This window comes from Lepidochelys kempii, chromosome 11 (genome assembly GCF_965140265.1).
Source record: "Lepidochelys kempii isolate rLepKem1 chromosome 11, rLepKem1.hap2, whole genome shotgun sequence".
NCBI lineage: Eukaryota > Metazoa > Chordata > Testudines > Cheloniidae > Lepidochelys > Lepidochelys kempii.
Genome location: NC_133266.1, coordinates 33,560,709 through 33,584,153, shown reverse-complemented (window position 1 = coordinate 33,584,153; position 23,445 = coordinate 33,560,709). Strand labels below are relative to the sequence as shown.

Genomic DNA, 23,445 nt, shown 5'->3' with positions numbered 1-23,445 from the left:
CTTGCAGCCCCTTGCTGTGGTCCGGGCACCGCTCGCTGCCCTGGACGTGGCGCCCCTCAGGCAGGAGTGTTTGAAATGCAGATTTAACTCTTGTCGGAGTCAGGCCCCCGAGGCTGATAGGCAAGGTGGATTAGGACTCCCCCTCTTTGGCTTCTTCCTCCAGGAGAGGGAAGGGGCGTTGCTAGGCCTGCCAGCCCTGCTGTGCACAGAGGAGAGCCCTGGCCCCTGGGCGGACACCTCTTCGGCTCGGAGCAGGAGAGGGAAAACGCAGGCACGCGCAAAAAAGGTGCAAAAAAGGTGGCAGGGATTAAAAGGTAATGTGAGTCTTGCTTTTTATGGGCCAGAGGACAAGGCAGTTGGGTGTCAGCCTATTTTGGAGAGCGATTCCCTCCCCCCCTCTCCCCCACACTAAGTACCACCCCCAGCAGCACTCACCTCCCAGCAATAACTGGAGGGGAACTTCACCTGCCCCACTGCGCCCAAAGACATGCCTGCCTCAAACCCTTCCATCCATGGAGCTACGTAGGAAAAGGTGTTTTAACCCTATTATGGTAACAAACGCACTCTCCAGGTCACACGAACAGACAAGCACTGTACCCTGTACTTTATTACAGTACATCAGCAGCCAACAGCTAGTCACATACACAGCAGGCACTTAAAACTACAGTAAATAGTTGTAGAAAAACGTTTAGTGTAGGATCATTCTCCAGTGACTTAAAAATCCACTTCTAAAAACGATGCAAGATTTATATTTCCCTTTAGCTTTGTAAAATGGTGACCCTCACCCCCTAAATCTTTGAAAAGAGAGAAGTTAGGGCCTTGCTTACCTGTAGCTATAGAAAATATATTAATGCTAACAACCACTTTGACTGAACAGTTCCAGTCCAGACTTAAGTGCAGACAGCTCTCTTAGAAGAGATCCTTGCAAGTCAACTGTTTAAAAACAAAATGCAAGCTAGCTGATCTAGCATTCATAAAATACACACACAGCCATCAAAATTTAAATTATAGTTTAAAAGTGATTTCTAGTTTAAGAGAGTATTTTGAAGTGAAGACTTTTGTTCAATTTTTTAAAAAATTCCCTTGTGGTTGAGTAACAGCCAGTAGAGAACCACAAGAAATGCTAAATTATCTTTTCAACTTGTAGTTTTAGGGGAAAGCGTAACCTGGTTCATCTCATCTTCTCTCTATGTAAAAGCATGCGTCAGCTCCCACAGAGGAACAGGTATTTTCCATGAGCTATGGATGCTAACAATATACATTATTTAATAGTGCACCTCTGCCAAAGATACATACCATTGCTATCTTCATTTTAGCCAGAGAGCGAGTATTGTTTTGTATCTGAGACAAATCTGTTTATTACATCATTGGCAGAGATCGGTGTAAACAAAAGACAAATGTATCTTAAGTATGACATACCTGTTACTTGGCTGCTCTAGTGATTTTATAAGAACCTTATCTGCAATAAAAATACAACACTGAACCTGTCTTAAGTCAAATTTAGACATTCCGCCCTCGCCCTTCAGATGTTCTTGGGGCCTGTTCCTGCTTCTATTTACTACAATAGGAGTAGGATCAGGCCCGAGGGCACTGAGGAAAATGGATAGGACTGCTCACACTATCTCCCCAAATTAAAGGCCAAGTTCTGCAAACATGTACTCATGCAAGTAGTCCTTACTTACATAAGTAGTCATTAATTATTGTGGGACTACTCAGGTGAAGATAACTTGCGTAAGAAAAGGTTTGTAGGATCAGGCCCAAAGATCATATTGCAACATGACATACTGAAGTGAAACTGAATTACAGTTTTCTATGGGCTAACTTAAATATGTAAAATTACAAACGTTAAATGTAATTTTAAAAAAATGAAATGAACTTAACTAAAAAACAGTTTCAGCGACATTATGAACATAGTCTTAATTCTGAAGTTAACATACACACATGAATTAAAAATATACAAAAGTGCAACCCAGTATCTCTACAAAGTCTTATTCAGCTTGCTTCCGGATACATTGATTGTTCTTTAAAGTGTGAATTAAGATGCCTGAGAAAATCCCCCCTGGATGTAGTAGATGGTGGGAAAACTTTTTGACAGAATTCACATATTCCAGACTGCTTCAGTTCTGAGTCTGTATAACCTTGTGCCAGTAAGTTATTATCTTGAGTGTGATATGGCTTCCAGAAGGGCTGGAGAAAAAAAAAAAAAAAAAAAGGCAAAAAAGTTATTTATTTGTGTTTTAAATGAATACAGTTCTAAATATAAAAGTTACCAGCATTTGTTTTCCACTAGTTAGATTTTGTACATACGCGATATATTTTAACAACAAAAATGGCATCTCTGGTTCTCATTACATTAAAATCAAGAAAAGACTTCACATTTTGGCAAAGTAAAAGAATCAGAAGGAAACTAAGCATTTATACATTTACATCTGCAAACACTGTGTCAAATACAAGAATAGAAGTAAGATTTTAAAAAACACTCATGAGAATCAACTAAAGCTTCCTTTATCAACAATGTCAGTGTAATAAATACTAAGGCTTTTTATGGACTCTTCAAATATTTCACTGTAGGAAACTAAACCATGGCATCTGTAGTCTCTGTACTGAGATACTGTATAAACATTCCTGTACAGATAATATTGCCCTTTTTAGAAAAAAAAGCAATATACATTTTACATTAGAGTACAGCATAGGTTTACTATATAAGAGTTTAACATGAGGCAGATTTTATTTTACATTCCCCCTATTGGAACGTATCTAGTTTTCAATTTAATCAGAAAGCAATCTCCCTGGCAATGTAGGGTAATTTATATTTTACCTCTTATCTGTTGCTAATATTACAATAATGAAATTAAATTAATCCTTAACCTCCCTTTGCAATCCTCATTTCTTCATCACAAAGACTGTGTGGCCTGAAGTGTCTGAGTCTCTGCTTCTTCTTCCTACTTGGCATCAAGTTATAAGCCAAAGTGCACTCAAACTGAATGGCAGCAAGTAAGTGGCAGGAGGGGGCACAACCCAGGAGAGATTGCTACAGTCTTTTTGCTATAACCTCATGTATGCACAGAAGGGAAAGAGTATTTTGGCAGTAGAAAGGCAAGCAGTTTCCCTTGAAGTTAAGTCTCTTGCTGTCCATCCCCATAAAAGAGCTTCAATTTTCATGTTCCCAAACTTTGCCAGGCTAAAAAGCAGGTGCTTAATCCTCCAGTGGCAACAAACTGTGCTACCAACCTGGCTTTCACAGTGGTTAGTTCTTATTTCTAAACCAGATGCAGTTTCTTTTAGGAGTTAATTCCCTTCCTAAACAAGGTTTAGCATTTCAGGGGGCTGTTGTTCATTAGAAATTACATCAGTTTCTTCTGCAATACAATCTATGGATTGTATATCATGGGTAGTTGATGTAAGTTGCATATGAAATTTGTCTAGACACTAACATACTTTTAAATATTCCTATAGGAGTGTGTTTGTGGTTACTTGCAACACCACCTTGAATAAACTGGCATTTTTAATAACCATATAAAGAGGCATGATATTTAAAGTGGCCAAAAAGATTCTCGTAAAATTTGCTGAAATGTATTGGGGACTAAATAAGGTTCTACTCTTACAATCTGGAACTACCAGGCTTAGGTACCAATCCAGAAAAAAACTTAATACCACAGACTTCTTGGGGACTTAAGCATGTGCTTAAGTGTTTCTCTGAATAGGGACAGATTTAAGGAGATGCTTAAGCATTATGCTGAATTGGGACCTTAAGCATCTATTTAACTGTCTTCAAGCAATAGCAGTCCCATTACAGTCAATGGACTATTCATGTGCTTAAAGTTATGCATTTTTAATGGTTTTCTGAATTGTGGCCTCGCTAGGGTTGGCAGTCCCACTAAATAAAGCACTGCATCAGTAATTAATATTTGAGGAATCAGACCTTAAGTTGTAAAGGTATGCATATATGTACAAACACAGTTAACTATAAATCTGTAAAGTCTTAGGTCCAGTAAGATGCATGTTTATTGTAATCTGCCACATGTTTCAATCACATTGTTTTCAAAGAGGTACTATATCCTAACAGGGCCACCCAGATGGAGAAAAGGGAGGAGGAGAGGAAAAGGGACTGTTTGCAGGGGGCCCCCTAAACTGAGTGGCATTGTGACCGGGCGCATGGGGTTGCAGTGCCACTCAGATTTGGCACTGTGACCCTGTGTAACAGCTCACAATGCCCAGGGTGGGTAGCCAGCCCCACAGGACAAGAGCCACTGCTACACAGTAAGTGTGGGGTAGGCTCACTCTCCATACCCAACCCCTACAGCCTCCCCTCAGCGTTTCTGCACCTTTTTTTTTTTTGGGGGGGGGGGGAGGGAAGGGAAGGGAAGGGGAGACTGCTTCAGATTTTGTCCCAGGCCTCCAAAATCTCTGTGCAGCCCTGTACCCTAAGGAAACAGCACTGAGTTTTCCATTTAATATCCATAAAAACAAGAAAGCTAAATTTACCATATAAACTGAGAGCAACAGCTCCAGAGGTTCATTGTTGCCAAATATATTGTATTTTAAGGGGTTGTTCCATCTTATAAGTTAACATATATAGTAACTATGACAAAGTCCTAGTCTATACTAGGGGCAAAAAAAATCCAGCATGTAATTCACCACTGTTGGAGCTTCACCAGTAGCAACTATAGACAGGGCACAGGCAGGCTTCCCAGTACTCAGCATAGGTATCGACAGGGCTTGGATGTTTATTACTAGTCCCTCTACGACAAGGTGGTAAAAAAGATCTGGGCACTGTCTAAACTAGAGCACAACTGCTGCAGCTACACCAGTGAAGAGAATTACACCCCCAAGTTTTGCCAAAGTTGTATTAATCTAACTGGATAATACTTCAGCACTTGAACTCAGCTAAGAGCAAATCTCTAACCCTATAATCAGTAAAAAGACAACAGATCAATTCAATTCACCCAAAACAAAATGCATGAAAACGTTTTGGAGGCAGTTAAGTAAATATACATCACCTTTATTTAAATATACACACATGTATATTTAATGGATTCTAAAGTAATATTGGCTTCTGTCAAATAAACTTCTGGATAAGATGCAACATTTTAATCAATGTCCTTATGTTCTACTTTGCTACATGGATATGACTTCTAAATATTGAAACTATTTTGTATTGCCAGTTTTCTTTTGAAATGTAACATTCGATATTAAAATCTCCCCATAGAGCTGTAGTATTGGTCATTCACATTCTAAAATGATACCCTCAAACTAAAGTAATTTCCTTATTTTTCACAAATACCAATTATCTAACCCTATGCTCTCTTGTCCACCAACTCTCCTGCACTTTTAAAGCTGCATACTTCCCTATCAACTTTTAATCACACACCAGCTGTTTCACTTACTGTAATATACAATGCAGGGTGCCATCTATTGAAAAATGAATTCACAGACTAGCTAGTAAAAGAACAAGCAGGAGAGATAATGGAGAAAAAGGGGGAAAAAAACAAGTAGTAGAATGGACGCTTCATAGATCCACAGGAATTCTACTTGTAATAAAAAGTTGTTTAATGTCTTGTACTCAGTCCCAACTATAACTGAGAATTTGGAGGAAAATAAAGTACAATAAAAAGGAGTATGTAATTAATAATTCAGGATAAAATTAAAATCTACCACAGCACAAACAATATATTGAAAATATAATCATACACTTTGAACAATGAATCTATGGCAATTAAAAAAATAAAATTATGTAAATCAGCACTACAAATCTCGGATTCGCTGCCAAAAATTTTCAGAAATTAAATTTAAGACTATGGTAGACAGTAGAACGAGGCTGGGTCAGTTTTAATAATACATCTACAGCATCTGAGGATCTCTAGAGCAAGGTAAATGTTATTTTAGCCTCACAGCTCCTCTTTTCCTTATTTTAAAGGCAAAGTTGAGGCACAGAGCAGTTAAGGCAATTTGCCCAAGGTCAAAGGGAATAACTGGAAGAGCTGAGAAGAAAGTGCAAAAATTCTAAATATCAATATCTGCTCTAGCCTTTGGGTAATGCTCCCTCCTACGAGAAAGAGACAAAAAGTGAAATCCTGGCCCTATTAAAGTCAATGGAAGTTTTGCCACTGACTTCAATGGAACCAGGATGTCATCCAAAGGCTCTGATTAAGCAGAGCACTCAATGGGACTCACACACACACACACAATTGTTTTGCTGAATTTGGCCAAAGGGCCTTATTTTCAGGGACACCGAGCATCTACAGCTCACGCTGAATTCATCTGGAGTTCTGGACATTCATACTTCTGAAAAAAAAAAAAAATCACACCTCAAGCGTCTACTTAAAAAGTAGATATACATTTGCCTGTATTTCCTTAGGTTTCCATTTATGACTATTTGTGGAAATACATATTTTCCTATTCTACAAGTACTTCTAAAGTATTTTATCCCTTTTAAGTTGTTCTGTGTTTGTCCCTCATTAGATCTAAAGATAATTCCTTCTGGGGAAAAAAAAAAAAATCATCTATCTGGTATTTTTTTAAAAATAGCACATGCCCAAATGTTCAGTTGTACATTTTTAAAAAGTATAGAGATGCACACTATTTGATTCTATGGAATAAATACCTGGGTAAAGAGAATTTTTGGATAGTTGTGATTAAAATCAATTTTGCAATGGATACAGAAACAGTTACTTAATATCTTCCTGAAGTGAAATTTGTGCAAACATCTATATTCTTAAATCTAATTTAAATCCCTCCATTATTTCACTGAAAATGTAGTTAATGTACACAAATTTAGTGTCAGAAAGCAGATCTACATAAATGTCAAATGTTCACCATAAAAATGGTGTGATTCATATAGGTTTCATTCCTGCCTGAAAGACCTTTGCACGGCACTTGTTTAAATGAAATATTAACTTTTAAAATATACAATATCAATATAAAGATACCTGCTGAGGTCCTCTGACAGCCCTCCCAGTGGCCTCTGAAGAGGGAAAATTTAATTCAATGGCATCTTGATTTGTGTACGGATATACAAGTTTCGTACCAATGTCTGCTGTTTTCAAACATGGTGTTTTGTCCTGAGTATTCTGTTTGAGCATGGTTGTATGGCTTGGGGGTTTTGTTTTGTCAAGTGTAGTTAGGTTTTGCATAGTTATGGGGTCAACTCCATGAGTTTCAAATGGGTTACATTCCAATTTACTCCAGTTCATGGTATGGTCTTCATGCTTCATGTTAAAATGATGATCTTGAAGTATATTTTCAGCTATTGCAGTACAAGGAACTGTTGGTTTATCTGGAGTGCTCTGTAAGAAAGTAGAGTCATTGTCTGTAGGTGGAAACTTGACATTCAATTTAGAAAGTGATTCTACAGAGTTGTCTTCCTCATCTTGGCCCACTCCTCTTGGTGTGATAGATGTTGTGCATGATACACCTCTATTTATATCTGGTTTAACCTGAGGTTTAAAAAGTTCTTCTGCTTGTTCATCAGTTTTATCAGTACACTGAATAGGCATGGAAAATGGAATTTCTGTAAAGGGGGGAAAAAGGAAATTGTCAGACGCCATCTATGGAAATATTTCAAAGTAATTGTTAAAGCACAGATGTGTGGATCAGTTATTTTTCTTGATTCTCTTTCTTGATTTTTTTAGAATATTTTCCTGAAGCCAATAATTTGAGGGATGCTCCCCCTATCATCCCATTAAAGAAGGGTAGCCTCAGGGCAAAAAAACCAGAACGTGAAATAAGAGCTTGATTAATTTATTCTAACAATTCTATCCCTCTTAGATTGCCCCATATTCTCAACACACACTCACGTACATTTACTACAGTGTTCTGGCAGCTGTTGCAACTCAAGATATTGTTTTACGGAGTGCCAACAGTGTGCTAGGCACTGTAGTCCCAAAGTATTTGAAGTGAATAGACCTTCACAGTAGGGATGGTCTTCCTCTGTGTTTGAGAGCTCTCAGTGCATTCGAGAACTACAAATAATAATCTACATATTACTTCTAATCAAGTTGGGGAATAGTTTTACTATATATTTCATGTATGCAAAGTCCTCCTGAAATCGCTCCAATCTATGGTGATAGACGCCATATAAATTCACAGGCAGAAACCGGCATGGTAAGTCTACTGCTTTCTATGCTGCAGATATATATTTTTTAAAATTATAGGGTAAATTTGCCCCTTCTAAAACTACGTATAGTCATGTTGGTCCCAGGATATGAGAGACACAAGTTTGGTGAGGTAATATCTTTCTATTGGGCCAACTTCTGCTTTTCAGACCCACAGCTCATCTTCAGGTCTGGGGAAGAGCTCAGTGTGGTCAAAAGTTCATCTCTCTCACCAACAGAAGTTGGGCCAATAAAAGATATTACCTCACCCAACTTGTCTCTTCCTGAATGAGGCAGAGAATCTTAATGCAAAAAGGGGACACAGTATTGTTTATATAGAATAAACAATACACAATAATAATGTACTGTCAAAAAACCCCTCAGAAATCAATTTCACAGGCATCTATTAATTAACTGGAAGCAGCTTGACAGATACCCAGAACTTTGGAATATCAGGTCCCTTATTTACGTTTTAAAATATGGATTTAGGAGCATAACTTTAGACTCTTTCAGTATTTTTTTCAGCATTTGATGTCCAGGTTTAGCTGAAGTAGATACTTGTACATATTGATTTCAGCTGAGTAGAGCAATAAGTGGGTACCATTAAAATTTTATCTTTTTAATTGTTATCTATGAGAAATTATCACAAGTATGGTTACCGTTTAACAGTTAGACAGTGAATACAAGTTTTAAGGGAGTCCAGTGTACTACTTATTAGGACTGGAAGTCACGTTATTAATAAATATATCTCACAGTCTTGATCAGCACTTCATTGTACTTGCCTCAAGAAAAGACAAAACATCAACTTTGGAATAGCTTGCTGAGTGCCCCAAATCAGACATAAGAGGGGCACATTTGGCACATAAATAAAAGATCAACTTTCATGTACCCTTTCTCCCCCTTGAAGTCATGGACCACTAGCTCTTATTTCATATGAAGTTGTAACATCTAGTTTGTCAATATGTATTGGAGACATCTGCAGGGAGCTGGAAGAGTAAAGTAAATTTTTTTTTTGTGAGGGCTTGAAAAGCAGTCTATAAAACCCTATCGGGACCTGATCCTGCTGTCTTATAGTATGCAAAAGCTAATGAAACTACTTCAAGTATTATGTACTGTGTCCAGTATAAGTGTTAGCAGGATCAGGCTCATAGGACCTAGTCCAGTTCTCGCTGAAGTCAGTTTTTCCACTGATTTTGGTGAGAGTTGGACCTTTAGTCTGTATAATAACTAACTAACTAAATAAATTAAAAAAGAAAAAAAAAAAGGGCGTTTCAAGTCTGCACAAGGCACTTTGTCTTAAAGTCCTCTACCTCTCCACATGCCAGCAGCCTTCTTTGATAAACGTGAGGCTAGAAATATTCATAACAGGCATTTTTATAAACAGAGCTAAATAAAAAACAAAAAGTGCCGTCACTCAGAGCATGCTGGGGCATCAGACTGAGTGAGAGCCAATGATCTACTTCAAGGGACAAAAAAAGAAGTCTCTTACATGGTGACTGCCTCTTACACATGTAATTTGGAATGTTCCTCATACAATTCCAAAACTCATGGTGCATTTTCTTAGTGAACTGCAGAGCACCATGTGAGCAGACTTGAAAGAAGCAGATGGTAAATAGTGGAAGTACTTTCAATGTATGTGTAATTTACAGTATTTTCAAATATAAAGCAAAGCTTTCAAACAGTTGAATCACAATAAGAGCTAAAGGAAGATGTTACCATTTACAGGTTCTCTCTTTATGTTAAGTTTACTGAGTTGGTCTGTTTGCTTTCTTGCTAGTGTGCATATTCGATGACATTCTTCCTTCATCTCCTGGAAAACCATCTCTAGATCTTCCCTAAAAGTTCAATATTTTAAATCAAAAAGTGTCAGTGGGTTCAGCTCTTTCATGACCTTGAATTAAAAAAAAATATATATATTCCACAACTGTAAGCCAGAGATAGTGTTGACCACCAGAACCATTTAGCTGGTAGTCTTCTCCTTAAGGTGTGTGTGCGCACACACACACTCCTTTGCAAAAGCAAATGGAAGGGAAGAAAGTAGTCAAACATGATGAAATATGTAGCTGTTTGGTCATATCACATGCATAGGCCCCCTGCATGGAAGTGATGGAATGGAGAAAAAAACCTTTATAGGCCAGGGATTCAAAGGAAATGTGAGCCACAGACCTTTCATGTTTCACTGAGTTCCCTCCAGCATTGGCAGTACAACACATCCTTGGCAATTATAGTGCTTCTGTGTTCATGCGAGGGCCAGTCCAGAGAAATTAGCTAATGCTGTTGTGAACATACATTATTTCCCATTTTTGCTGTGGACTTTTTGCATAGCATATTTCCTTTCTTGCATGGACTGAGCAGCTGCTCCCTGGCTCCCTCCTCTCCTTGCTTATGTGACATTTTTGCAGCGGGCTGGAGAACTCCTCACTTAGGCCACGTCTACATTGGCAATTGAACGACAAAACTTGTGTCTTTCAGAGGTGTTTAAAAACAAAACAAAAAACCACACACCCTTGAAAGACAAAAAAGTTTTGTGGGTGACAAGCGCCAGTGTGAACAACGCTTTGTCGGCAGGAGCACTCTCCTGCGGACAATGCTAACGCTGCTCATTGCGGGTGGAAGTTTTTTGTCAGCAGGAGAACCAACAAACAGCGGCTACACAGCACGACTTTTAGCGGCATGGCTGTAGCAACACAGCCATGCCACTAAAGTTGTGTAGTGTAGACATGGTGTCTGTTGCCATTCCCTTCTGCACAACCCACATCCTAGCTTTTTTCTCTTGCTTTTTTTCCCCCTCAGGGCCTTTCACAGGTTCCTAAATGGCTGTCAAATACTTAGTAAAATCACGCTAAGAACGGAAAACATAGCTCTTCATACAAGGGCAGTTTTTGGCTTCTTGAAAAACATGGCATATTACATTATTCTGCTTACTTATGCATCACAAATACTTGAATTGAGGCACATGAGACCACGCAGACTAATGAAGCATAAGTTCCTAGATCTTGCAAAAAGGACTTTTAGTTAAAGGTGAACTGAAGATTTGAGGTGGAGTAGAGGAGAGACACAGAGCGTTAGTGTTTTATTTTGCTTCTTTATGCCGCAGGGTTTTTTTGTTGCTTTTATCAAAAGGTTTTTCTTTGTGAGTTTTTATTCACCCTGTTGCAGTTTGGACTATTAAGTGCTGCCTTCCTTATTTTGCTGGAGGTGTCCCTTGGAGGACACAGAGATGTGGATTAGGAACTCACTCAGAAGAATGAGGACAGCTGGTGAGTGGTTTTAGTATGCATTCCAACTGTTTCTCAGGTGTTTCAGTTCGTTAGTAGTTAAACACCCCAAACTCCACTCAAAGCTTTAAATAGTCTGATACCACAGATATTTTATTCAGTCAGTCAGATTTCACTTGCTTCTCTCTGATGCCATGTCATAATCCTGCAAATTCTTCAGTCATGCATAGCCTGGAGAGAAGAAGAACTGGGCATACGAGAGCTGAATTTTAATGTAAAGAACATGTGCTCAGGTGGGAGGGGGAGAAAAGGGGGAATAATTTAAAAAAACAAAAAAACTAGACACTTCAAATAAGATCTAGAAAAAAAAATAAAGTAGCAAAAAGCACAATGCCATTTTTTTCACCCCATGTGACACCTTTAAGAATCTCCTTCTAAATGATCCTTCAGCAAAAGTTGGTAAAAACCTGCCTTAGGGTCTGCACTTTTCACAGGAGAATATTACTAAGGCTCTGGTCAACCCCCTTCACCATAAAACATGCAGAAGGGCAATACTCACTCATTAAATACAGCAAGGTTCAGTGTCATACACCTCTATGATGCCCTACATTTGATTATTCAGGGATCACAAGGCCTCCTTTGCATTGTGGGCAGTGACTCCATAGCTAAACCTGGCCCCAAACACTCAGATTTGGAAACATAAAGTTGAATTTAGTCCCTTGTGCAATCTGTTGAGCCCTCTCCTGGCAGCACTGCCCTCCTATGCTGCACTAGTTATTCCAGCATGGCTGCACGATCGCCTCAAAAGGAGTTAAGGCTGATACAATAACCAGCATTAACATCCATAGCTATTTCCCATGGAGCTTAAACTCCTGCTGCATCACGTGGTTGTTTTTTCTTCCTCCTGATATATCCCTGAATATCCACAGAACACCAGCTATGCATCCACATGCCACACAGGCTCTGCTCCCCTCCCTACGCTGCTTCTGGGCCCTTTTCTGTTCTTTCTGTATTGTGAAAAGGGAGGGAAGCAGCTGACCTTATTACTTTTTAGCAAATGTGAACATTGTTTACAAAAATGCTGCAAAATTATTTACCTTTCATGCACAGTTAAAATACCAGGGATCCCTGGAGATAAATCCTGTCTAGCTGGAGCAATCTTCGTATGTTTAATCTTAAAGTAAAACATGGGATTAGGGATCTTGTTTTGGTGTACGAATTTCGATTCTTACATTTACATGGATTTAACACAAAGGTAGATTAACAAATGTCTCAACATTCTTCAACAATCAGCAGAACCAACTAATCTTACGTGTATCCCAAGAAGCCATTTAGAAAACAAATGTACAAGAAATCTCATGTTTCATTCTTTGATTTTAAAATCCCTTCTAGTACAAATTTGGTAATGCCACTATTTTGCCCTTATACAGAGGTTTTCATATGAGACCACAGGCGCCGACTCTGTGGGTGCTCAGGGCTGGAGCACCCACGGGGAAAAATTAGAGGATGCTCTGCACCCACCGGCAGCCAAGCTCCCCTCCTCCTTTCCCCCGGAGCATGCCCCATCGCTGCTCCTCCACCTACCTCCCAGTGTTTCCTGCCCAGCTGCCAAACAGCTGTTTGGCAGTGTTAGCAAACTCCAGGCTGGGGGGAGGAGGCAGGGCCGAAGCCAGGATTTGGGCAAGGGGTTGGAATAGGGGCGGGGGGGTCAAGTACCCGCAGAAAAGAGCGGAAGTCAGCGCCTATGTTTGAGGCTCTCATAGGACTTTAATATGTGGGTAAGCATTATCCTCCTCTTTATAGGTAGGGAAGCTAATGCACAGAAGTTGTATTGTATTACAATTCAGTTTTAATCATGTATCAGATCATAGGCTCATTTCTAAGGAACTGATGTATTTTAAATTCCAAAAATCAATTGTCTCTAAAATTTTCAACAAGCAGATTAAAGGCTGATAAATTATCTATCATGCTTTTAAACAAGTTGTTACCTTTGACTACCACCTTGTGGATTACACTAGTATTACATGGACTGTAAATTGTTCACTAAATATTGGCTACCCCAGTGGTTTTCAACCTTTTCTCAGTTGTGGACCCCTAAAATATTGCGAATGGAAGTGCAGACTCTTTTGGAAATCTTAGACATAGTCTACAGTCCAGCAGGGGTCTGTGGATCACAGGTTGAAAACCACTGCTCTACCCTGGATGTTTTTCCTGGTAAGTGAAACTCCAAATCTGACCAAAAAAGAGTGGGATAAAAATGGAAGACTGAAGCTAGATATAATATGCAATTTGAGTCTGAACGGTAAAGACCAACTACAATACAGCTATGTAATTTTTCTCCAGCAATATAATAATATTTAATTGTATAACCATTTAAAATAAAAATATGAAGAATAATTAAGGTACACAAAATAAGATTCAAGTATTTTATGGCTTAACTGAAGGAACATTACAGCTAGTGTTACTGTATATATTTTAACAATTTTCTTAGCAACTTACATACAGTTGTAATCTAAAATCTGTTAACCAGAGTAATTTGTATAAACAAAATCTTAAATAAGCATAATTATTTGCAAAGGTGTGGTGTCTCATTTTATTTACTTACCTCCATTTCATATATTGGCATATTTATGCAATCCTGTGCTTCACTTTTTTCTTTTAATCTGTTTTTTAGAAACCTTATTTCTTCTTCTTTAATGGCAATAATAGATACAAGTTTATTTTCCTTTAGAGTGTTTTCTTCCTCAGTTTGCTTCAATTTAATGCCCTCTGTTTCCAATTGTTCCTAAAAATAGCACAATTGGTTAATATTTCCAGAATAGGAAGAATATCATTATGCAACAGCCTGGGATATACTACATTAAGTCTTGGCAACCTAAATGAAATGAGTCTTATCTACTCACTAATGTCAATTTGCGTTGAAATAATTAAAGACCATTTAGTGCTATATACAGATATGTCTGATCATGGACAATTACTCAAAACAATTGTGTGCTGTTTTGAGCTTATAAAAGCCAAGCCAGCAGATTTCACATTAGTGTTTTAAGAAAAGTGGAAGACATGGTCTTACTTCATTTATACACACTGTGTGCAGTAACATTTAGTTTCATAGCATGCTAAACATTGAGTTACAGCAATTTTAAAGAAGGTGACAAAGTCTTCAGAGTTAATTTCTGGAGCAGTTAGAAATGTAGCTCTATCACTTAGGTGATTTAGATTTCCAAAAGACCCAAGCTGCATGCAATGCTGAAAAGATAAGGAATTAGACATTTTAAGTGTAGGCCCTATCCCAAATATTCAACCAGAATTTTGTAGAAATTAAATATGTACAGAGAAAAATCTATCAGGACACCAAAAGGGAAGACTTAGGTTGGTTTTTTTTTTTTTTAAATGTGTAAGTAGGCAATCCTTGAATTATTTCTCAGTAAAAGAATATATGGCTAGCGACACAGAGATGCAGTTACAACAGCTAAAAAGCTGTCTTTCCTTGAAAGTGGTGGAAATGTCTATACCCAAAGTTTCTATACTAATGGAAGCACGGGATTTCTAGAAACTTTGAAGAGGACAATAGAAGCACTAATGACCATTATCCAGTTACATGAATAAACACATTTAAAAAGGGGGAGTAAGAGGGAATTTGGGCAGTTATTTTTGGAGGGATTCAGGCAGCACTGTGGCAGTCAAATAAGAAAAGGCAAATTATGGAAGAGAACTATTTGAATATGGATGACTGAACTGTATTTTTAAAATGCCACAATGCAAACAGGAGACAGACATTCACTTGGTTCAAAATTATATTTGTCCAAAAGCAACCAAATACACCACAAATATTCTGCTCTTATCATTTTGAAATTGGATACAAAAGTCTTTCTCTGAAACAAATTTCAAATTGCTTTGCAAGTTATCCAAATAACAAAGTAATTCAGGTGTTTCATTCCCGAGACTTATTTTCCCACTAAAATTAAATGTTTGTTTGTTTATAAGTGTATTGATCTAACTGATCAAAATAGTTAAATAGAAACACTGTGACTTAGACGCAGGGCTGGAAAAGTCACATGCAATGTCAAGATAAATAATGTGCCAAAATGCAAGTCACACCATCTGGAAAAATAATTATTTTAAAAACAAGGTCAGTGGGAAGGCAGATAAAGAATGCTCAAGGGATGAGCCATATTAAGCCAGGTACCTGCCTCCAACAGGATAAAACTTAAGTCACTGAGTAAAGAATTAGGCCCAAGGTATACCCTGTTCACCAAAACAAAATAAACAAAAAAACCAACTCCTCCCTTCCCCCACCATGTTTTATGAAGCCTGTACATGCAAATACAATGAACTCAAAGTATAATGTATACATGGGATGGGGGGCAGATGGAGGCAATGGAGAAGGAGCCAGCCCCAGGTGTGGTGATACAAGGAGGGGAGTGTATTCAGATAATCCATTAGCAGAATCCCAAAGAGGCTGCCGTAAGAGTCAAAAATATAGACACATTCTGGGATGAAATTTAAAGAAGACATGTTTCTATATTTAAATTTCACAATTTAAGCCAGTTAACCAAGAGTCAGTGCTCCAGGTCAGCTCATCCCGCCCCGCAAATTACCTAGTCCATAGTTGGCCTTCCCTTGCCTCAAGGAGCCACACAGTCAGCTTCTTCCACTCACTGAGTGGTCAAAACAGTCTTTAAAATGGGTTCTCTCCACCGGAGGGAAACCCCTCATCTCCCTGGCTGGCTGAAGTCCTAGCAAACCCAGTTCCTCTCAGTTGGCAGGACAACCCATTTCTAAAGCCATCCTCATATATCTATATATGCTGTTACCTTCCCGATTATTTCCTACAGCTGGAGGACCCTACTTTCAGGTTTGATGCTTCTGCCAGGTACTGTGGGACAGATTTTAGTACCTGTTTCCAGGACAGGCCATTAACCCTTTTCTGTCCTTGTCCAGATTAGGATCTATATACCCCATTACAGGGAGTAGAAAGAGGTCTAGTATCCAAGGAGTCCAAGGAATGGGATGAAGAGAAAAGATGCAGCAAGAGAAGGGTTAGTCTTGACGGGACATGAATACTAGGAAGGAAGAGATTTTTGTACTCAGTTCTGAAATGGATAGGAAGTCTGAAGATTTCAGACTCAAGGTCATGTGTTCCCAACTTCCAGAGAGGGATGAGATTGTTCAAAATATGACAGCTAAATCTTAATTTGACTTAGGAGGGACTTAGGGAAAGCAAAAGGAAATAATCACAAAAGTGAGAGGAGTAGAAGGCACAAAAAGTTTCTGTAGTCAAGGTAATATTTGATGTGGATCAGGTTAGGAGGGGATAAACATTTAGTGAGTTGGGAAGCAAGTAAAAACTTTGCTGAAGTTTAAGACACAGGTTCCTGACCATTTGGGTGAGGTGGTGGTGTTTTTGGATTAAGATATTCTTACCAGTTTTGAATGTGCTGAAGTTGAAGGAAGTTATGGTGGAGCCAGGAGTTGCATAAGGTTGAAGTACTTAGAGAGTGAGGAAAGGGCTGTAAGAGTAAAGGTTATAAAGCATAAGGAGGTCTGAAAAACATTACACAGTAAAGTTAAGAATAAAAATGTAACAATTGTAAAGCAAGGTTAAGCATGAAATGTATTAAGTACATACATTAGAAACAGGCAAATGTACACCACCACTTAGCTCATGGCTCCTTCAGTCCCTGCACACAGCTCTTGCAGAGTCTAAATAGGATTGTGCTCTTTTTACTCTGGCCAAAAGTCAGGCAAATCAAGAGGAGCACAGATTACAGGAGAGCCCCCTGAAACACAGGGCAAAGACCAGAAGCAGTGTGGGAGTTGCTATGGTCTTCCTCTAGACCGAGGACAAAGGCAATGGGGCATAAGGAAGGCAGAGAGAAGAGAAATTCAGTGGGAGAGTCACTACATACCAGCACAACAGCCTGTCTGTGTACTAAAACGAGCATCATGTTGTTGTGAAGAAGCTATTTCATCACATACTGATGAAAGTCGGCATCACGGTGCGCGGTCATGACATTACAGCAGGATACGTTTTGGGTCTCTGACTATTTGGTTATCCATCCAAGTCGTTATATTGCCTTTTCCATATCTTACAGACACTATAACAGTGGCAATTCAACCTTTAAGAACTAGAGTCACCAAGACTGATTGGGTCTGGGTGGCTTCAACATCAATACGATAACTCTCCCAGATTAGTTTATGAACTCATGATATATTTCATATATCTTATATCTCATGATCCCATGACAGCTATGGGACTGTCTAGATGGTACCTAGCTCAATTAACATATCTGGCCATGTTCTGGATCTTATGTACTGGGATTAGCAACAGGGATAGAAATTATACCTTTGTCATGGAGCTCTCCATTATGACACATCTTTCCTGTCAGGGCATGGCAACCTATTTTAATGGTCTGTCCTAGGAAGCTAATGGAACAGGTAAAATTTCAGATGGCTCTAAGGAAGAATGCTGGTCAGCTGACAAACTGCTATCAATGACCTTATGGAACATTAACCATCTTTTGTCTGACTATTGATAAGTTTACCAATAAGTGTCCCATTCAGCTTCAGAGGTCACCTGACTAATTCTGCTTTTCATCACTCCAGTGGTGCACAAAAGGAGGCTTAAAGCTGTCTCAGACAGGCAGGTGCAGGAGAGTCTGCAGCTGGTATAAACCCAGCATATCAGCTATCCATTAGCTGCTCCCTCATCTCAGAGGTAGGTGGAATGGAGGAGGTATAATGGGGTGGGAGGCTGGAACACACAGCACTCCACAGGACTGCCCCAGCTAGCATTTCTTAGAGTAGCCTCTCAGGCTGCTTTAAGTTACATGGGGTGAGGGAGAGGGGCATTTCAGCCCCAGGATCAGGGGCACAGAATGGTGACTTATAGCACAATCCTTACCACTCTGCTTATGCTCTGAACAGCTCAGAACCTAGACCACAAAGTAACTTATTGCAGGATAAAATTATTTTTGAGATTGATGCCCTGGCAGTGCCTCAGGTGTAGAAGCATTTCTTCCCCTCTGCTATAGCATCTAAAGTCTTGGAATATTTCTGGGAGGAATGTGAAGAGTATGGTAAATATGGATGTTTTGTCTTGGTTGTGGAGTCAAGTATTCATGCTTCACAGATAAATTTACTCTGATTCACATGGCACTGTTTGCCTTTGTGGGGAGAGCTGTGTTTAGGGGAGAGAAATGCAAGGTCTTCTTTGCTTGGGTTTCATGTAGTTTTGCCTACAAAGGTCATGGCTATCCTGGGGAGGTTTGGGCTATGACATGAAAAGTGGACCCATGTCCTTCCTAGTTGATAAGATCTAACTGGGAAATACTCAAGACCATTCTGGAATGGAATGGGATATTGACCCCTTGGTCTCCTGAAGGGAAGCATTGACAAATAACTCCTAGTCCCTTTGATCATTCTTTACTGTCTCTGGGTCCTCATAATTATGCCAGTTATTACCCTCTCTAATCTCCTTTTCTGAGGGAAGATTGTTGAGAAGGCTGTGGCGAGGCAGTTCTGGATATAAAGGAGTCCACAGATTTCCATGACTTCATTTTGGTTTTAGCTTGGGTATGGTATAGAGAGACTGCACTAGTCTCTTTGGTCAGTCCCCTTCTGGGATATATGAAGATCATATCAACGATCGTTCTTTCAGACCTAGGAACTAAAAATACAAGTACTTAATGGTGAAAGGCTGACTATGAGGTATAGCTCACACATCTGCAGATTCCAACAGAGAAGACAACGTTTCTCTTGAGAGGCTATGGTTTTTCCTCTGCAAGAGGATCCAGAGGGATATGTTGAGCAATGCTCATATGTCCCAAGGGCACACTCAGGTATGGTTGTATAGGAATTATTCTGTCACCCCTCTTGATCAATGTATAAGAATGCCAATCTGGGAAATCTGTTTGGGTTACAATGTCAACAGATTGCAGATGAAAGAGCCGTGTTCTCAACAAGGGGTACAAGTACCCCGGGGGTACACAGAGGTCTTCCAGGGGGTACATTAATTCATTTAGATATTGGACTAGTTTTATAACAGGCTACATAAAAAGCACTAGCGAAGTCCGTACTAATTAAAATTTCATACAGATAGCTTTATACTGCTCTAAATACTATACACTGAAATGTAAGTACAATATTTATATTCCAATGGATTTATTTTATAATTATATGGTAAAAGTGAGAAAGCAAGCAATTTTTCAACAACAGTGTGCTGTGACACTTTTTATTTGTATGTCTGATTGTGTAAGCAAACACACCTCACTTGAAGGCTGATTTGAAGGCATGAGACAAAGATCAGACTCCTGAAAGGGATACAGTAATCTGGAAAGGTTGAGAATCACTACTAGCCCTGGATAGTGCAACTGTCTATCTCTGAACATTTAAGCAAACATTTTGAACCGCTAGAAATCAGGGATTGATCCTGTACCCATTAAAGTCAATAACAACATTTCCATCAACTTCAGTGGGTACAGGATTGAGCCAAGAGAAAGATTCCAGTAGACCCAGGTGAAGACAATTTGCGTATTTAAGTGAAGTTCTAGGGAAGACCCGGGTAATTACATAACTGGGGAATGTTCTAAAACAGGGGTTCTCAAACTTCATTGCACTGTGACCCCTTTCTGACAACAAAAATTATGCTAGGACTGCAGGAGTGGAGGACCAAAGCCTGAGCCTGCCTAAGCCCCGTCACCCTGGGGGAAAAAGCGGTGGCAAAGCCAAGCCCCACCTCCCCAGGCCAGGAGACCAAAGCCCAAGACCTCAGCCCCAGGCAGGGGGCCTGTAACCTGAGCCCTACCGCCCAGGGCTGAAGCTTTAGGGCTTGGGCTTTGGCCCTAGGCCCCAGCAAGTCTAAGCCAGCCCTGGCGACCTCATTAAAACAGGATTGTGACCCACTTTGGGGTCCTGACCCACAGTTTCAGATCCACGATAAATCTAAACACTAACTAGAGACAGAATGAGGGGACACAAACTATTTTTAATTTAAATGCCACCACCATGGATTTACCCATACTGAATTTATACAGCTAGTGAATGAGACCGTTTTGCTAGGGATGTAGCAGAAAGGAGTTCATGTGGTGGAGGACAATGGCTGTGGATATAGTTTACCTGGTTTTTGGGGAAAAAATTTGATAGGACATTTAAAAAAAACAAAAAAACCAAAAAACTGAAGTGAACTACCATACTTGGGTTGATGAAAAATCGGTTCTTCTACTGAAGACAGCGTTTACAAGAGAAAGCAATTTAGATTGGGCAGGGTGAAAAATGCAATACTAGGAGGATCAGTTTTGTTCAATATATACCAAAGATCCACATTAAGTAAGCGATTAAATTTACAACGGATACACCTCTTACTCATGCACATTTTTCTGTAAATCAGAGAGATACCTGAATAGTCTAGGAGCAGGTACCGATAGGTAGTTTGTGCCTCAAAAAGAAAGACAGTCTTGTGGTTAAGACACTGGACTAGAATTCAGAAGATCAAAGATCAGAAGATCATTTCCCAGCTCTGCCACAGACTTCCCATGACAGTGTAAGTACATCATATAATCTCGGTGTCTCAGGTCCTTATCTGAGAAATTGGGATAATTCAGCTTCCTTTCTCCCACTCCTTTTCGGTCTTATTTAGATAGATTGTAAGATCCTCGAGGTAGGGGCTGTCTCTTAATATTTGTACAATATAGATTACAATGAGACTTCAATCATGGTTGGACCTCTAGGCTCTACCAGAATACACATAATAATAATGAAATTCAATACAGAAAAATGGAAAGACCTGCAAAGATGTTTTGACAAGGAGTTAACTCTCCAACTAAATTCTACTCTCATTTTCAAATTAAATACAAAGAACTACCAAGGAAATTATATTGTGGGGTTACAAGTGCTAACCCAGAGGCGGAGACCATATGAGGAGGAGATTCTTGTATGCTCCTTTCATTCTAAAATGTCCTAGTAACAATAAACTGAAAATGCTTATTTAAAAAAATAAATAAATAAAATCTTAAAATTAGATTCCTACAAGATAATTAGCAACTGTCACTAATCCGATAAAATGATTTTCAAAACAACACCTCTGATTAAAATGTGCTTAGTTCACCAAAATGCAGGATCACTTTGCCCATAGCTCAGATTTAGCAAACAAATCCCCAAATTAAACTTTTTTAGTCTGAGCTTTTGGTTTTACAAGGTTTATTAAGACAACACTGTGGGGTCATGCTCAGACTGATAATTCAGCCTTATGGGATGTGCAAGCCCCAGAAAACGCAGCAGGGAAAGGATCAGCTTGATGCACAAGGTCTGCTCTGGGTGTGGGAGCCTCATGTAAATCACTTCCTCCCTCCTGAATGCTGCTGTTCTATTCTCATCCCTGCCAACCTCAGTAGGTCTGTGATGAAAACCCTTGTGTGGCTTCAGCCAGCAGCGGGTAGGGGAAAGGAATATATCCAGCCAGTTTTCACAGCAAGTCACTTCTCACCCCAATCACTTGCTGCCGCGCAGACTTGCCAAGTCCCCATCCTCACCCCGATGACTGCATTGTGACAGATTCTCATTACAGAAAAGGGGAGCTCCTTCTTGACTGTCACATACGTGAGGTGAAGAAATAAGTGAGCAGACATGTTCCCCCACCCCTTATTTTTCCCCCGAGTCAACATTATTCCCATGATCGACCCTGCCAAACAGCAACAGAGCTGGGAAAAGTGAAGCCTTATCCTCAACTGGTGGAAATCAGCACAGCTCAACCAACTTTGGTAGAGCTATGATAATTGACATCAGCTGAGGATCAAGTCCATAAGACCCTGGAAAGGGAGCAGTTCTGGGCATCTCTGAAAGCTCATTTCTCCATTAGAGCTTAAAAGCATAAATATAATAATCCCGTTAAAGACAATCAGGCTAGTGTACCTTTAAAAGTTTCTCTCTTTGCATTGCTAGTTTGAGTTTTTCATGGAGCTGATCAAAAGTTAGATTAGGGGAGGTGTCATTTCTCCATGCTTCACTATCTTCAGACACTAGAATGCGGCCATGTGCGCTACCTGTAAAATAAAAACAGCTCTCTGAGCAACACTATTTTTTTCCACCCACCAACCACGTTAGGATTTTTTTTTTTAAATGCATCATATGAATTTGGTATTTTCACTGGGCCAAGTATCACTGCAGATACATATTAAGTTGATTTTAGTTTCCTTTATTGGACCTAGTATTAATCCAACAGAGGCCCAATTCTGCCCTCAAATCTCAGACGGATGAGCAAATCCAACAATAAACACATATTCTTGAAAATAAAGCCATCAGCTTTGCTGGCATTTGTGAAAAGGAAAAGCATTAGACTAGTGTGAATAAATAAAATATTCACAAGAGTGCTTTTACTGAAAGAGTTTTAATGGCCATTTTGCAAACTTTATTTCCATCCTGTGTAGAATTGATTCAGAGAATTAAGAATGTTCACTGACCATTTGAACAGAAAGAGAAACTCCTGTTTATAAAGCTTAAGTAACCCAATAAGTTAACAAAAGAGTGCCATGTAACTTAGCTGACCCGTCACACAACATAAAAAGTGAACACCTATTGTACCCAGTTCTAGAAAAAACTATAGGCTAAAACTTGTTCACACAAATTATTCAAACAATTGTAATAAATATTCATAAAAATAAATCATATCCTGTTTGCAGATAATTTGTTACTACAATTAACAACTCTACTCACCTAAAGTCCATTGGCTTCAATGTGAACAAGCTGTACATTTTTAAAAAAAAAAATCTTCAGTTTCTTCTTGAAGAACAAACAAAAAGGTTTCCAAAGATTTTTCATTTTATAAACAAGATTTGAAAATGCAAAAGTATGTTAAGACTATTTCCGTGTGAACTTGATGATCACTTTAGATAAGCTATTACCAGCAGGACAGTGGGGTGGGAGAGGGTATTGTTTCATGGTCTCTGTGTGTATATAATGTCTACTGCAGTTTCCACGGTATGCATCCGATGAAGTGAGCTGTAGCTCACGAAAGCTCATGCTCAAATAAATTGGTTAGTCTCTAAGGTGCCACAAGTACTCCTTTTCTGTGTGAACAGAAGTAGTTATTTCCCTTAAGCATAGCATTACCGCAGAGTCCTTTTGTGGATACATATTGT

General features: G+C 39.2%; 1 protein-coding gene across 5 annotated transcripts in view; it reads right to left on the bottom strand.

Moving 5' to 3' along the window:
• Positions 1 to 579: 579 nt before the first annotated feature.
• Positions 580 to 23,445, bottom strand: part of TANK (TRAF family member associated NFKB activator) — a 35,964-nt gene continuing 13,098 nt past the window's right edge. For 3 of the 5 annotated variants that reach the window (XM_073305614.1, XM_073305616.1, XM_073305615.1), the window contains 6 exons: positions 22,220 to 22,350; positions 13,917 to 14,096; positions 12,409 to 12,485; positions 9,810 to 9,928; positions 6,930 to 7,510; positions 580 to 2,187 (listed from right to left, as the gene is read on the bottom strand). In XM_073305614.1, coding sequence (XP_073161715.1) covers positions 1,993 to 2,187; positions 6,930 to 7,510; positions 9,810 to 9,928; positions 12,409 to 12,485; positions 13,917 to 14,096; positions 22,220 to 22,350 — 1,283 coding nt within the window. In that variant the 3' untranslated portion in view covers positions 580 to 1,992. Of the gene's footprint in view, positions 2,188 to 4,358; positions 6,286 to 6,929; positions 7,511 to 9,809; positions 9,929 to 12,408; positions 12,486 to 13,916; positions 14,097 to 22,219; positions 22,351 to 23,445 lie in introns of those variants that run through there. The other 2 variants (XM_073305617.1, XM_073305618.1) reach the window with 2 other exon arrangements.